This window comes from Plecotus auritus (genome assembly GCF_963455305.1).
Source record: "Plecotus auritus genome assembly, chromosome: 7".
Lineage (NCBI taxonomy): Eukaryota > Metazoa > Chordata > Mammalia > Chiroptera > Vespertilionidae > Plecotus > Plecotus auritus.
This window is the reverse complement of record NC_137774.1, coordinates 10096647-10111942: the sequence shown is the minus strand read 5'-3', so window position 1 is coordinate 10111942 and position 15296 is coordinate 10096647. Positions and strand designations below refer to the sequence as shown.

Sequence of the window (15296 nt, the reverse complement as noted above, 5' to 3'; positions counted from 1 at the left end):
ACCCTGCTTTGTCTGGCTTTATTGAAGGGAAAGGGAGGTGGCCTGCCAACTGTGGGAGCCTTGCGGGGAGGGGGGCAGCGTCTATTACAGTTCTTCAAGCACTCGGAATAATAGTGCACCAGAATGCACAAAATACCGAGACTGCATGGTGAACATTCAGAGATACCTGCGCCCACCCACAAGGATGTGATGTGTAGGCCGGGCTGTTGGAATCTTAACCAGCTCCCAAGGTGTGCCCGCCCCGCACTCCTAGAAACAATGCCAGACTCAGCAGGAGGAAACGGCTCCCAGGAGGGTACCCGCTCCCCCCGCCCGCGGGTGGGGGTGGGGGTGTGACTTTGGAGCGCACGCGAGGAAACGAAAGGCGATGCCCCGCGGGTCATTCCGCAGACTTGCGGGTACCAAAGAGGGCACGGGGACAGCCAGTCCACACCCCAGGGGGCCCGAGGAGGCTGCCGGACCGGCACTCGGCTTGGCTTCCCGCGGTTGGGGCTGTACCGGGCCGCGCAGACCTCCGGCCCCCACCCGCGCGGAATCCCGCGGCGTCTTCCGGCCAAGGCGGAGCCGGGCGGGCTAGAGGCGGGAGTAAGCGGAAAGGTGACCCGGGAGCGGGGCGGAGCCGGAGTGGCGTGGCTGCGAGGCCCAGCATGGGTGGCCTGGGCGCGCTCCTGCGACCAGTGGCCTGGGTGAGCATCCCCTGCCCCAGCGCTGCCCCGTCCCTCCTCTCCGCACCCAGTGCCCCTCCCAAGCCCAGCCCGCCTGCCCCTCGCTGAGCAGCCCCCTGAGCTCCTGCTGCGTGCTAGCACCTCCCCAGGGCCTCTCCTTCCCGTCTTGAAATCCCATTCTCTTACCCTCTCATTTCTCCTCCATCCATAAGCGGTCATCTCTTCCTTCCCAGATGACTCTCCTCTGGACGCCTTCCGCTTTCCATTGACTTTATTTTTCTGTTTCCAAATCACTGTATTATGATGACTACGTGCCTTGCAGAAGCTGAACCAGAGGCGTGACATCTCCTCCTGGCTGGTAAGTACCCCCCAGTTTTCCCTTCAAGCCCAAGTTCTCCAGGCCCAGAGACCCCAAAGGCAGAGGCCAGGGAAGGGAACCAGGAAGAGTCAGCCCTGCCTTCTGGACTCCAGCCTGCGATCCGCTTGCCTGTAGCCACCTCCTGATGACTCAGGGGAGGCAGGCTGGACCAGAGGGCACAGGGCAGGGAGCCAGCGATGCCTGATAAACCAAGCCCCAGGTGCCGTCGGCGGGCGGCTTAGGCTGGCAGGATCCCAGCCCTCCCCTCCCTAGCACCCCAGGGTGGAGCCAGGGTTTTCAGAGAAAGCAGCTCGGTCTCCAAACCTGAATGCCTACATGGCCTCGAAATCTTTCCTATCTGGAGCTCAGGGTACTTATGGTGTCTTGGGGAGGGGCGGGGGGGGGGGAATGTCCTTGCTGGGTGTCATCACAGAGGAAGCCTGCCACAAGCCAGGGCCAGTGGGACACTGGCCGCCATAGGCAAGAAAGTGCTTCCAGGACCTGGACTGACCCCAAGCCCCTCCTCTTCCCTGCCACAGGCCAAATGGTTTCCAAAAGCCCCAGCCAAGTCTGTGGTGGCCCTGAAAACACCCATCAAGGTGGAACTAGTGGCAGGGAAAACCTACAGGTGGTGTGTGTGTGGCCGCAGCAAGAAGCAGGTGAGAGGACCTCCCCCTCCCTTTGACACATGACACCCCTGGTTGGGAACGCAGGGTGTGTCCCGAGAGCTCCCTCTCAAGAAAAAACACTCAGGCTGGCGCACCCATAGCCTTGAGCTCTGTTGTCTGAATCAACCCTTTGAGATGAGTCCAGATACAGAAACTCAGTCACACAGCCAGGCGGGTGGAACCCAGGCTTCTGGTTTTTGTTGTTTTAAATTTCATTTATTTTTATTTTAGATTGTAAACATCTTTATTGTTGAAACTGTAGCATGTCCCATTCCCCCCCACACACACTGACCTCTTCTAGCACCCCCACTCCCCCAGCCCAGGGTTCTGGACTTTGCTTCTGGTGCCTCCCTTCTCAGAGGCTCATTCCAGGCTCTGTTCTAAGCAGAGGGGCTTGCCTGTCTATCTCTTCCTCTCTCCTTGCTCCTAAGAAGCATCTGGGCCAAAGGTTCCTAGCCCTGGGACCCCATCATAGGGAAGACTGCCCAGCTTTGCTGCCCCCCAGTGCCCCTTCCCCGTCTTCTGAAAACCCTTCCCTTTCTGTTTATCTGACTTTCCTGGTTGCAGGGCCGCAGCCTGGCTGCCTGCTCCCTTCTGCCCCAGGAGCCTTTCATCCAGCCGGCACCTGGTCCACATTCTTAGCCTCCAGGGCCCCTTTCCTTCCTACGCTGAGCTCTGAACCGTGTTCCTCCGCCAAGCAGTGTGGCCTGGTGTCAGCAGCCCTGCTTTGCCACTGATTGGATTTGGAGCAGGGCTAAGGGAACGGCAGCTGGAGAGTGGCTGACTCTTATTAGCTTATTTCCCTCAGCTCTCCTCCTACCCCACCCTGGCCCCAAAGTCAAGAGGCCCAGCAATAGCAAGTCACAGCACCTCCACAGGCCTCAGTTTACATTACCCAGTTCTGCTCGAGCACCTGCCGGGATGGATGAGGAGTGTGTGCTGGCACCAGGCAGCCAGTTCACTATAGGACATCCCCTTCCTCCCTGTTACACCCACTCCCCTATAATATGCCCAGTGATTTCCTGGAGCCAAAAAATTGATACCCCCTCAATGGTAAGATATGTACACATATAATACCTTAATAAAAATTTGAAAAAAAAAATTGATACCCCCAGTCTTAAAGCCCTGTGATGCATGCAGGCTCTCTCCAACCCAGTTTTTACCAGTATGGGGAAAGAAATGAATTTCATGAACCAGTGGAGACTGGGCCATTTAAAAAAAACACACAAAAAAAGAAAACTGTTGGTGTAAAACCTAAGGGCCCATTTCACCTTGGAAATTCTGTCCTTGTGCCCTTGAGACTAATGCTGTAATGACTCAAACTTACTGTATGCAAAGTGCCTAATAAATTATTTCCTTAGGACAACTCAACTCTTACTATCCTCACATTACAAATGAGAGGTAAACTAGTGTCACTCGGGAGCCTGAGCCCTAACCACTGTGCCCTGCTCCTCCCAGTCCTGCCCACCCCATCAGGTGGGGCCAGCTCTCTTAACTTCTCTTTCCCTCACCAGCCCTTCTGTGATGGCTCCCACTTCTTCCAACGCACTGGCCTCTCCCCACTCAAGTTCAAAGCCCAGGAGACCCGAATGGTGGCCCTGTGTACCTGCAAGGCCACTCAGAAGCCCCCGTACTGCGACGGCACCCACAGGAGCGAGAGGGTGCAGAAGGCAGAAGTGGGCTCCCCACTCTGAAGGGTGGCTGCTCATCAGCCCCAGGCCTCTCTGACAGGCACCCCTTTTGTGGGGAAGGAAAGTGCGCGCCGAGCCAATTAGTGATTATCCAGGGACCCCAGTACCCAGCTGGCTTATAAAGGACTTGCTCCCATAGCCTGAGGTCTCTAACCTGGGGCAGCCAGGAACAGGTGCCTGGTTTAGCACCTGCAGGTGGAGAAGGTGGCATTAAACAAGCCTGCCCATCCAGAATGGTATTCTTGTGGTCACTGGTGAGGCACGGGACATACCCCCACTCCGGCTCCTAACCCTGGTCTGGGGGCACCAGACTGGCCACAGGATAGAGGCAATTCCGGTTTATTCCATACGGGGTCTCCCAAGGCCGGCTGAGCCTAGAGACGAGAGGTACGAGGAGGAGGCCTGGGGACCCACCCATCCTCTCCCTGTCCCCTCTGCCCCAAAGAACTAGAGGCTCTGGAGAATATGCAGCATTTATTACATAGCCAGGAGATGCAAATGTCCCGGGGAGGGAGGAGGGTACAGTCATGGCACCTCAGACAACGGACGAGGTGCAAACACAGACAAACCCATTGGGGGGACCCAACCCCAGACACCTAGGTTGTGACAGAGTCTTGCCTCCTCCCCGATCTGACCTATGTACATTGGAAGAAAACAGGTAGGCAGGGAGCTATGGGGGCCTGCCCCTCAGGGGTGGACCACTGACCTCTCGGGATGGAGTTGAGGACAGAGCTTACAAGTGTCTGTCTTGTGCTTTCAGCTGCCCCTGAGGCTCTTTCCTGACTGGGCCTCAGCTGGGGGTTGGGGGAGGACTGGAGGGCTGTTTGCCTTTAGCAAAATCTGGGGTCTGTGCTTGTCTGAGGTTAACCCCACTCCACCTCTCCACTCCAGGTCCCCAAGGGAGACTTTATCACCAGGCTTGCTGATGTGGGTTCCTGGGTGGGGGTGGGGGCACAAGGGGGTAAAGTGGTTCACAATGCTAGAGCCACAGTGGAATTTCAAGGGCGGAGGCCTCCCGTGGCCTGAATCTTCTCTTCCACAAGGAAAACGATGCGAAGGCCACACACACAGGGAAAAAACAAAGGGCAGAACTATCTATGCTTTGCACAAAGTTTCCACTGCAAGAGGAGGAGGGAAGGCAGATACCATCTCCACCACCCACTCGCTCCCCCAAACCAGGGAATAAACTGCATTTGTAAAAGGCACTGTCTTAGCAAGTCTCTGCACATTCAACATGAGGGGGTGGGGGGCTGGCTGGGTCGGGGCAGGACAGCAGCCAAGATGGGGAGAGAGAGAGGGTGGACCCATACACAGCCAGTTAGAGTTGTGCCTAAAGCTTTGGGGGCTGGTGGGCCCTGCATCCCCCCCAAGGAGGATGGGGCAAAGCTTTACTGAGCCTCAAGTGGCCCCTCCAGGACACTTTCAGGCACCCCCAAGGATAGAGTAGAGCAAATTACACAAGACCCCTTCAAAATTAATACCCATCCCCTACACATACACACACACATAAAGTTTGTTTCCTGTGGCATTTAAATTAATCTGGTTGGTCCATAGAAAATAAGTATGTATATTTGGTTTTTCCTATGTACATATATATATAGGGAGAGATTTATTTATAAAACCCACCCCCCACCCCTAAGGTGGGAGGAGCTGGGGAAAAGTAGGAGAGGTGGAAACAGAAGCCCAGAAAAAGTGGAGGGGTGGAGAGGCATGGCTGGAAAAGGAGGGAAAGGTCCCTTTCCTCAAGTTAAGGGGGGCACAGGAGCTCCATTGACAGTCATCTTGCGCCCCCTGCTGGTGGAGGATGGTGTCTGCAGGCAGTTCGAGGCGCCCCCGTTGGTAGCTGTGCTGACCCCACTGGCTGCTGAAGGGGGAGTGGGGGAGGTAGGATGGGTGGCTGGGGGCCCATGGGAGCTGGGAGAGCCATGGGAGGGGGTGGCTGGGCTGGGCAGGGAGGAGGAGGTGGCCGGCAGGGTGGCAGGGCTGGGAGCCTTGTCGCTGACTGACTCACACTCTGATGCCCCACTGGTGTTGGTGCCCTCGGAGGGGGTGGGTGCTGTAGGCAAGGTGAGCCGCTTGCAGGCTGGCTGGACCCGATACTTGAGGGGGAGAGGGCCGTTCTGCAGGGAGAGTTGGGGGAGAGAGGCTAACCAGGCAGCCACCCACCTTCACCCCATCATGCCCAAAGAGGAAGAAGGGAAAAGCTCGAGCCCTAGAGAGACCCAGCGGAGTAGGAGGACCTAGCAAAGCGAGACTTTGCGACTGAGAGAGCAAGGCACACAGACCCAGAGAGACTGTGTAAGACCGGAGACTGGAGAGAAGAGAGGGAGGCCAAAGAGCAGAAAGCAACATTTACTCCTCCCCAGCCACCAGACCCTCTTTCTTGACCCCAAATTGGGGCATGTCATCTGCCCAAAGATCCTTTTCTCCTGAGTGTGGGGGCTCCGGGAGAGAGAGACCCCGAGGTGGGCCACCCTGGACAAGGCCAGCTCATGGGACAAGAGATGAGTTGTCTGTGGTTAGAGCAGGGTGCTCATGTGGTCCCTGTGGGCACAGACCAATGCCAGACCTGCAGGGGTCCCCTCCCAGCCCTGCTCACCCGCCGCCAGGGGTAGATGTAGGCGATGTCCATGAGGGTATAGTATTCCTTCAGCGGCTCGTCCTCGTAAAGAACTTCCACCTGGAGAAGGAGGGCGAATACCACGGGCGAAGAAAAGGCCCAGGTGAGAAGGATCTGGCGGAGCACCGGCTCTCACCCGGCTGCACAGGAGTCACCCAGGGAGCTTTAAAAAATGCCAGTGCTCCGATCCAGATATTCTGGTTAGCTGGTAAGATAGGAGCTGAGTTTTAAAGCTCCCCACGTGATTCGGACATAAAGTTTGGGATCCACTGTCCCAGACCCTGGATACTCAACATGTGCTCTGTAGACCAGTGGCATTGGCAGCACCTGGGGGCTTGCTGGAAATGCAGAATCTACTGAGTCAATCTGCATTTTAACAAGATCTCTAAGGGCTCACAGGCTCATTCAAGTGTAAGAAGCAATGCCCTGGAGTTCTGTTGGAATTTCAGACTGGCCTTCCTTCAGCCAGCTGGCCCCAGATAAGACCCTGTGTTTTTGCACGCGTGTGCGCACACACACACACACACACACACTCCCCACCTTTTTCCCATGTAGTCTGCACACTGGTTTCAACAGATGCAGACTGCCCCACCCTAATCTTGGTTTCAATTACCTGTCTACTTGGGCTCAATTACACAACCAAGTAGGCCCTGGGTGACACCCAGCCCAACCTGAACAATGGCTGGGATGCACACATTGTCAGACACACCCCCGCACAGACACTCACTTTTTTCAAAGGGCCCAGGGACTCACCTTGTACTTGCTGGGTACATCCATCTTATTGCGGAGAAACTTGGCGAGATGCATGACGGTCATGGCTGCTGGACATCGCAGGAAGCGCACCCCTGTCTGTCAGGGGAGAGGCACCCAAGGGCTATGGGCCACCCAGGCACTCTCTCCCAGCCCACATCCCACTCCTGGGCAGGCCCCAGCACTCACCTTCTCCTTGTCCCCATCTCCATTCTCCAAGGGGCCCTTCTTCTCCTCCCGGTCCCTGGGGGAGGAGATAGAATGAAGCTAGGGAGACCTTGGTTCAGGCAGGATTCCCCAATACACACATCCAGAAGACCCTCCCCTCCAGGGGACTGGGGCTGGGTGGGAGAAGGGGGTGACCCAGCCCAGGACCCCAAAAGGACCAGGCATAGGACAGACTTGCCTGACAGTTTCGTAGAACTCGATAGAGAGGCTGACAATCTCATCATCACTCAGAGCCCCCTTCTCCTGCTCCAGGACCTCACCACGGTCCTCATTGGAGCCGTTGGGGACTGCAAAAGGAGAAAACCGAGGGGCTGCCTAGGATCGGGGAAAGGAGCCCCACCAAGGACCCAGAATCTCGGCGCTCAGTGGGGTGAGCCCAGCCATCCTCTGAGCCAAGGAGATGGCGTGGTCGTGCATGAAGGGTGGACAGCCCAGTGCATCCGGCCCTCATGTCTGGGCAGAGCCACACACTCACATGGTCCCAGGCCTGGGAGCACACACATGAACTCACCTTCCGTCAGGGGGTATGCTGCATAGAAATCCCGCCGCCGTTTCATCTCATCTGAAGGAGGGAAGGAAACAGGGTGAGGAGGGAGCAACAGGCTGGGAAATGGGGGGGCGGGGGACAGGAGGAGGAAGGGTGTGTGGATACCTTTAAAAAGCCCAGGGACCAATTTGTAGACTATGTCTTGGAGGGTCTTGTCAGATCTGGAAAAAAACATACAGGACCCTATCAACAACCCTCTCACCCTGATCTCCCCAGCCAGGGATCCCACTTCTCGCCTCCCTTCCTTAGATTCAGAGCCTGGTCTTTGCCCCTCCAATACTTCTCAGCTGGATACAACCCAGAGGGAGGGAGGAGGCCCAGGGCTTCCCCCCGACCTGCCACCTTGGCTACAGGAACAAGGAGGGCTGAGGGACAGAGGGGAGCAGACCCGGAGGCTCCAGGGGCTGGCGGGGCAGTGCCAGGCCCACCTGATGCTCAGCAGCGGCCGGGTTTTATGGACCTGCACGTCACACATGGGGCAGTACTTGTTGGTCTCCAGGTAGCGCACGATGCAGGTTTTGCAGACTTGGGGGATATGGAGAGAGGGAGGAGTCAGAGCCCCCTTTGTAACCAGGCCCAGCCCCCAGCCCCTCTGTTCAGGTTCAGGTCTCCCTTCTCCACCTTGTCCAGCAGTTTAGGCCTGTTCAGAGGGCCAACGTGGTCCTGTTCTCAGAAAGGACAAATGGCCCGTATCCGTCCTTGGGAGAGGACAATCTTATGTGTCTATGTGTGTGGATTAGGCCAGTGTCATGTGTCATGTATACGGTGAGGCCCAAGTCCCAAGCTCCCCTCATGGAGTACAAACAACAGCCAGCCTGCTACCCATCTCCCGGGGTCCTCGACCTTTACCCCTGAGGCCACAGTGCACACCACGGGCACCTGCGTCTTCAGGGGGTGACATTTCAGCCACAGATTTCAGATGAAAGTCCCTGGAAGAACTCTGGGTCAAAACCTCCAGCCTCCCCTCCCAGGCAGCCTCTCTGTGACCTGGGGACCCCCACCAGTCAGAGACACGTTCACTTTTCAGGGCAGGGTCTGTGCTCTGCCCTTCCCTGGGCAGTGCCCCCCGCTCCGCCCCCGCCCAACCTAGGCAGAAGCTGCCCATCCTGAGAAGCAGCCCTTCCACCCAGCTCACAGGAATGCAAGCACTCCACGATGGTAGTGGCATCGATGAAGTACCCCCCGCAGAGGGCACACATGAGGTGAGGGTTCAGCTCCGTGATTTTGATCCGTGTGGTCCGATGCATGATGCCGGGGAGGGGGTTGGGGGGCCGGGGAGCGTCACCCTGGGAAGTAAAAGTGGAATTAGAAACCCAAAGATCCAACATCCTCTCTGAGGCCAAGGCCCTTCCTCTCTGCCTTGTATGGGGTGCACGTAAGGGTCTGGTTCTTTTGGGCCCCCTCTGAGTGTTTACTGGGTGCCGGCGGCTCTGGAGATTCACCCCACCTTGAGCAACAAGATCAGCTCCACCTCAGGAGCAGCAGGAAGGACTGAGGTTAGACCACAGGAAGTACTACCCAACTTTCCAAAGGATGTGGGGAGGCAGGAAAATGGAAGAGAACAGACTTTTAAAATATCTCCATAGTCCCAATTCAAGTGAGTGCTAGGAGCTAGGAGGAAACTCAAATAAGGTAGACCTCCAGAAAAGAAAAGAAGAGAAAGAATAAATTGTCCCTGCCCCTTCACCCCCTCCAGATGCAAGGCCCCTGACTTTGTCTTTCTACTCCATGCTGCCCTCCTTCCATTCCCATCTGCTCCTCCTCCACGCAGCTTTAAGTTTGAAGGGGGCACCCCATCACTTGTTCTCTGGCTCTGCATCCAGCTCCGGCCCCAGAGCAGCAACCTGGACATCTTCTGACCACACAGGTTCCAGGCCTGACGCTCACGCGAGAAATACCGAGGAACACGCCGCTCCACCTGTGCCCACAAGCACACACCTCCAGGACCCCCGCCCCAGGCACACGCAGCGATGTCCCCACGTGGGCACTGCCACTCACCACTCCCACCTGGTGACACCTCCTCTGCAACCTGCCACAGACTGTCCAGCGACAGACCACAGGCTCACAGATGCCTGCCAAGGCTGGGCAGAAAGTTCCCTGTCCCCAGCCCACCTGAGCACCCAGCCAGGCTCTGGCAGGGTCCGGGAGGTCAGGCAAAGCCCAGCTCTGGCTTGGCTGATGTTCTTACTTCTTGATATAAAAAAATCAAAGCTGCACAGAGAAGGGATGGCCCCTCCCTTCTTCCTCTTTCCCAGAGTAAAAGCCCAAGGGGTGGGGCTTGAGCGGGTGGCCAAGTCCCAACTGCTCCTTTACAACATACACCGTTCTCTCCTTTCCAGAAGCATTTCTAAAGACACCACATTGGGTTTTCTAGGACCAGAAATTCACAGCCGGGATCAGCAGTTTCTATAGAGACCCCAGGATGCGTTTGGCCAGGACCCAAGCAGCCAACAGAGGCTGGCCAGAGACCGAGAGAGACGGAGAGACACAAAGGCCACACACAGGAGAAACACCAGCTAGCAGGGCAGACAGAGCGGAACAAGCAAGCAAGCAAGCCAGCCCAGAGAGCCAGCAGGGAGGCAGCGGCCGAGACCCGCAGGCCCAGCCAGAGGAGAGCGGTTCTGGCCACACACAGGGTGGGTTCCTTCTGCCTTCCCTGCACGGGTTCCCCCTTCACAATTATGTAGCAGGCTTGCTAGTGACTCCACTGTTTGGTTGTTTCCATGGTAACTTGGTCCCTGGCAAGATGCCCAAATATTATTACAACCATCCAGGGGAAAGAACAAACTCCAAGTGGCCGTCTCACTGGGTGTGTGTAATATCAGACGCATACGTGCTGTCTGGGCCTCCAAAGGTACTTTGTATGACTACTTGTCTGTGTCCGCGTCCCAATGAATCTGTGTGCGTGCACAGGCAGACACAAAACGTTTTGGGCTCCGATAATGCTGGGGGGTCCAGGCTGCTATCAGTGAATGTCATACCCCCTTCTCTTTCTCTCACATACACACACGTATATACACACAAACACATAACTCTGCACACTGTCTTGGCCGCCTCATTCACACACTTGTGTTTTCAGACACTTGCTGTTAAGAATTCCCACCTAGTTGCTGCCAAGCAGACTATGGCCTCAACACACAGGAGCTCCCGGGCATATGGCCATAACCCTCCCCCACCCCCTCCCATGAGCATTTGTGAGCCTTCAGACCCAGAGTATCCCTCAAGGTCCTTTCTAGATGTGCAAGTGAAAGAAAGTGCTGTGGTGCTTATAGAGGAATAAAATGTTCCTGTATCTCCCGTTTAAGAAATGAGCCCCTTTGTGACTCTCCACCTACCCCATCCCCAGAACCTCCGATCGTTACCTCTGGGGCTGGGGAGAAGCCATGATTGGTTCCTCACCTGATTGCCATGGTTACCTGTTCCCCCAAGGACCTCCTCCCCATCTCATCCCCCGACCAGGAAGCCTCAGGGCCCTACAACTGACACCCAGTTCCTCTCTAGCTGCAACTGGCTGGTGTGTTGTGAGAAGCAGAAGGAAGAGGGGTGATAGGTGGCTGGACCGTCAGCATCATCACTTTAAGAAAGAGGCTGGGAGATGGGAATAGCCCAAGGGGAACAGAGAAGGAGAGACAAATCCAAGAAGCAGAAAAGGGGAACCAAGGGCCATGGGAAGTGGCCTGTGTGGAGTTCTGGGGGCTCTAACAGGTCCGCCCCAACCATATCCCCACAGTGGACCTGAGTGCCATCACCCACCTCCAATGCCTTCCCCCAGCCGGGGGCCAAGTCCCTCAGTGTCTCCTGTCCCCACACCACTGACTTTACAGGGCACAACAGTTGGGCAGCCCATGCTTCTGGCCTTGGAGCCCCTGGTCTCGGCTATAGCGGCAGAAAAGGAGATTGATCAGCACCCAGTTCCAACTCCTCCTTCCATCAAGCCTGGCATTTGTCTTTCCTCATCCTCAAAGTCCCCTGCTAATAAAGACCACCCTGCATCTCTTTGTTTTCACCAAGCTCTTTCCGGAAGCTCCCCCGAGATTTAGGCCTCTCTTGCCGTCAGTTTTGTTGTGTTTTTTTTTTTTTTTTTCTCTTTCCCCTGCAGAAATAGCCAATCTCTGACAACCCAGAGGTCCCTCTGCTCCTTTGGATGCACAGGTGCAGCATTCTTTGCTCTTCTTTTCCTCCCAAGGAAATCAGCCCAACTCCCTCAAGAGAAAACCTCCAGGTCTTGGGGAAAAGTCACTCAAGGTCACACATCCAGACGTCTAGAATCGCAGAGGTAGAAAGAGTCTTAGAAAGCATCTTGTCCGTCATTTCATTTTACAGATGAAGAAACTCGGAAGGAAGTGGCTTGTCTAAGGTTACACAGTGGCAGTCCTAGGACAAGAAACGATCTGGCTCCCAGTCCAGTGCTCTTTACACACTGGCACGGAGGCCAATAAGCCTGGCCTTATTCCATCCAGGAAGGGGGAAAGTAGGGCTCCAAGTTCCCTAGAAGACAGACCACTCGATGAGCCTCCCAGGAGGGGTCAAAGTCTGGCCAAAGATGACAATCAGCACACGTTCTCACCTTGAAGTACAAAGAGGGAACAGAGCCCTCCTCCCACTGCCATGGTACAGATGGGGAAACTGAGGCTGTCCAGAAGCACAGGGAGCCAGAGTGTACTGTCAAGACTCAGACCGCAGGATCTAGGAGTCCTTTCCTCTCCCAACAGCGTAGGTGCAACTGTGTGAGCCCCAAGGATTTGGGAGGAACATGGGCAATCCACCTGGGAGCACTGTCACCCTCTCAGTCTTCCCGGGATGAGGATCTGCTCCCCCACCAGCAGCACTCAAAGAAGGCTCCTAGCCTCCTGATGCTGGGCTCCCGCCATCCTCCCTCCCTTCCCCACCTCCTAGCTCCCGAAGATCAAACAAAGACAAAAACCCAAAATATACACACAGAGCCAGACACACCTCCTCCATCTCTCTCACCCTCACTACACACAAGGCCAGAGACACAGCACGTGCGCGCGCGCACACACAGCAAGACAGATACTTGGCCAGACACACACACAGACACACCCCATCACACATAGAGCCAGACCACAGCCCAGCCCACATTTGCCAGATGCATTTAGCCACCTTCACCCCCATCCAGGAGCACACAGCCCGACATCCAGCCCTGGTCCACCCAGTGTAAATTATAAGTCTCCTGGCAACGAAGACAATGCGGCTCCTGACCTCCCCTCTGGGGGCCACAGCCTGGAAGAGTGGGGTGGGCATCTGACCTGCACAAAGATATAACTTCTTCCTCTTCAGATTGTCTCCATTCCCATGGCAACAGCTCCATCCACCAAGATCTCTCAGGCAAGGCCAGGGCAGCAGAGAGTCCCCTTCCTGCCCTCTCCCCTCCCCCACCCCCTAGGACTTCAACTTGAACCCCACCCAGCTACACAGTGTCTGGATGCTAAGTCCCAGGTCTGTTTCCTGCCTCATTCCAAAGACAGCTCTAAGAACACAACCCCCAACTCCAAATGAGGGAACCCCTGGGAAAACCTCACCACCAAAAAACTGCAACAGAGCTGGCTTTATGCTTCTTTTCCAAGTACTAACACCTTGGAACAGAGTGGAAGGGGGAGGAAGGAGAGAAAGTAGAGTTTCAGGAACAGATGCAAACTGCAAGAGGCCCAGAGAAGGAGGCATCAGAATGAAGTGGGAGACGACCAAGGGACGCCCCCTCCCCTCCCCCCTACAGGAAGCCCTGGAGAGACTGAGGCAACAGGGGTGAGGGGTGGGAGATAAGGGGTAACTCTTGAGAGACAAAGACCAGGGGCACTTCCATAATATTTGCAGGCAAATTCACCACCCGGGCCTCCTCCAGCCATCCGGAGCAATTCTGGGCAGATGGGGGCCGTGGGGGAGGGGAGAGGCATGCCTGGGCCCAACGCGAAGACAGGAAGGACAGGGGTGTCTACTCGCCCAGGGGTCCCCCTCCCCCCCAGAGCTAGCAGCAGGAGGACCTGGGGAAGGAAGGGGCAGCCCGGCCCCCCAGTGGGAGAGGGGCCAGTCGGTCAGACCCCTCCTGCCTCCGCTGGCGATCGGAAATGCCGCGATAAATCTTCCCCCGCATTTCCATTCCACCCCCTCCGCCCCGGCTGCCCCCGGAGCTGGGTCAGAGGATCGGAGACCCCGGTTACCGGGTGGCCGCTCCTATCTTCCCTAGAGCCAAACTTTCCGCGGGGCCCAGCTTAGGTGGTTGGGGCGGGGGCGGGGCGCCCAGTCCAGGGATTGGGGGGAAAGGGACCGGCTGGGGGAGGTGCCCTAGAGGACCGGGACCCCGGCAGGAAAGAGCGCCCTCCCCCGGCCCCGCAGCAATAAAAAAGCATGTCCCCTTCCTCCCGGCCTCAAGTCTTTGCACGTCCACGACGCCCGGGTGTCCCCCAAAAAAACAGAGAGCGACCCCTCCCCAGGCCGAGGGGGGCAGTGGGGGAGAGCCAGGGCAGCTCTGGGTCTTGGGGAGGGCTAGCGGGGCAGACATCCACCCCACACGGAGCCCCAAAGCCTTTGTGGATGCCTCGGACCCTCCCCCTCGCCACCTCGGGAGCAGGTTTAGGACGGAGCGGAGGCACAAAGAGGTGGTGGTCCAGGGAGACGCCAAATCGTTAAAAGGGGAATCCGCTTCGGCCATCTTGGAAGGGAAAGAAGGGAAAGGGAGAGAGGAAAAAGGGAGAAAGAAAGGCGGACCGGGCGAGCTAGATCAGGGCTGGCGGGGGTGGGACGCAGACCCGAGCAGCAGGCCCGGCTCGCAGCGCCCTCCTCCCACGGGGATGTGGGAGAGGATGCGCCGGCCCCCGTCCCAATCCCCAGACGGTTACGGGGTAGTAGGAGGAAAGGGAAGGGCAGTCCGTGTCCGCTTACCTGGGTTCGGGGTCTGTGGGTTTCGGGGAGGGGGGGATGGGAGGGAGGGAAGGGAGGGGAGGGGGACCCCAGCCGTGTCGCTCGCTCGGGCGGCGGGAGGGGAGAAACCTTCGGTAAGAAAGGAGTTTGCGAAAGCGGCTCGGGGTGGGAGGAAGAGAGGGGAGGGGAGGGGAGGGGGAGGGGATGGAGGGGGAGGGGAGGGACCGGGGCTGGGGGGGGACAAAATGGCTTTTTTCCTCCAGACAAGAGTAGGTCCCGCCCACTACCCACCCACGTGACCTCATTCCTTTAGGGTGTTTGCGGAGAGGGGCAGAGGAGGAGGGGGGTAGAGGCTATCGCGGCTGCCCCCCTGCCCCCGGGCACCAGGCCCCCTAAAGTAGGACAGCCCTTTACCCTTCCCAGACAGCCCCGGCCCTGGAGAAAGGATCCTCTTCTCCGCAGCTCACTCCTCCTCCCAGAAAACGCGTGTGCGCCCCCCACCCCCTGACCCTGCGATCCCCACCCCTAGTTGGGACGCCTAGGAAATGGTGAAATCCAGACTGGGCTTCACGCAATGTGGCTCGCTTTGCCGTCCCCCTGCCTCGGCTAAAGGGCGCTGGGCCCGGGCGAGGGACGCGACGCGTGCACGTCCACGCGTCTGGGTCCTTTTCATTCACTCGAATAACACTCCCTTCGAAATAACATCTGCATTTGTAAGCGCGTGGCCTCCCCACCCTCCTCGCCCCTCTCGGCCGCCCGATCGCCGGCTCTCAAACGCAGCACCCGGGCCCCAGCCGGGGCGCCTCGAGGGAGCAACCCGCCTGGGGACGGAGGGAGAGGCGACCGTGGGGAGGGGGGGGCAGGGGGCGGTCTCGTGGCGCGGGGCTGGGTCG

At 57.4% G+C, this 15296-nt stretch overlaps 2 protein-coding genes across 4 annotated transcripts; one reads left to right on the top strand and one right to left on the bottom strand.

The window, feature by feature from the left end:
• The first annotated feature begins 392 nt into the window (after positions 1 to 392).
• CISD3 (CDGSH iron sulfur domain 3) lies at positions 393 to 3401 on the top strand. Its single transcript, XM_080679801.1, has 4 exons — positions 393 to 686; positions 988 to 1023; positions 1563 to 1682; positions 3206 to 3401. The coding sequence occupies exons 1-4, from the start codon at positions 648 to 650 to the stop codon at positions 3383 to 3385; spliced, it is 375 nt and encodes a 124-aa protein (XP_080535927.1). The 5' UTR covers positions 393 to 647; the 3' UTR covers positions 3386 to 3401.
• Positions 3402 to 5119: 1718 nt separating this feature from the next.
• On the bottom strand, positions 5120 to 14685 carry PCGF2 (polycomb group ring finger 2). Of its 3 annotated transcripts, none has more exons than XM_080679798.1 (10): positions 14425 to 14685; positions 8663 to 8813; positions 7956 to 8052; positions 7633 to 7688; positions 7492 to 7542; positions 7159 to 7267; positions 6942 to 6996; positions 6756 to 6851; positions 5982 to 6062; positions 5120 to 5502 (listed from the first exon to the last, which is right to left on the bottom strand). In XM_080679798.1, the coding sequence occupies exons 2-10, from the start codon at positions 8772 to 8774 to the stop codon at positions 5125 to 5127; spliced, it is 1035 nt and encodes a 344-aa protein (XP_080535924.1). In that variant the 5' UTR covers positions 8775 to 8813; positions 14425 to 14685; the 3' UTR covers positions 5120 to 5124. The 3 variants fall into 3 exon arrangements, with proteins under 3 accessions (XP_080535924.1, XP_080535925.1, XP_080535926.1); XM_080679799.1 differs by lacking the exon at positions 14425 to 14685 and having other exon boundaries at positions 5120 to 5243; positions 5394 to 5502; positions 8663 to 8998; XM_080679800.1 differs by lacking the exon at positions 14425 to 14685.
• Positions 14686 to 15296: the final 611 nt, after the last annotated feature.

Coding starts and splice junctions, on each gene's coding strand:
- CISD3 (XM_080679801.1), top strand. CDS start 648: ATGGGTGGCCTGGGCGCGCTCCTGCGACCAGTGGCCTGG. Junction 687..987: donor TCCTGCGACCAGTGGCCTGG/GTGAGCATCCCC, acceptor CGTGCCTTGCAG/AAGCTGAACCAGAGGCGTGA. Junction 1,024..1,562: donor GTGACATCTCCTCCTGGCTG/GTAAGTACCCCC, acceptor TCCCTGCCACAG/GCCAAATGGTTTCCAAAAGC.
- PCGF2 (XM_080679798.1), bottom strand. CDS start 8,774: ATGCATCGGACCACACGGATCAAAATCACGGAGCTGAACCCTCACCTC. Junction 7,543..7,632: donor GGTCCCTGGGCTTTTTAAAG/GTATCCACACAC, acceptor TCCCTCCTTCAG/ATGAGATGAAACGGCGGCGG. Junction 6,997..7,158: donor GAGTTCTACGAAACTGTCAG/GCAAGTCTGTCC, acceptor CTCCTCCCCCAG/GGACCGGGAGGAGAAGAAGG.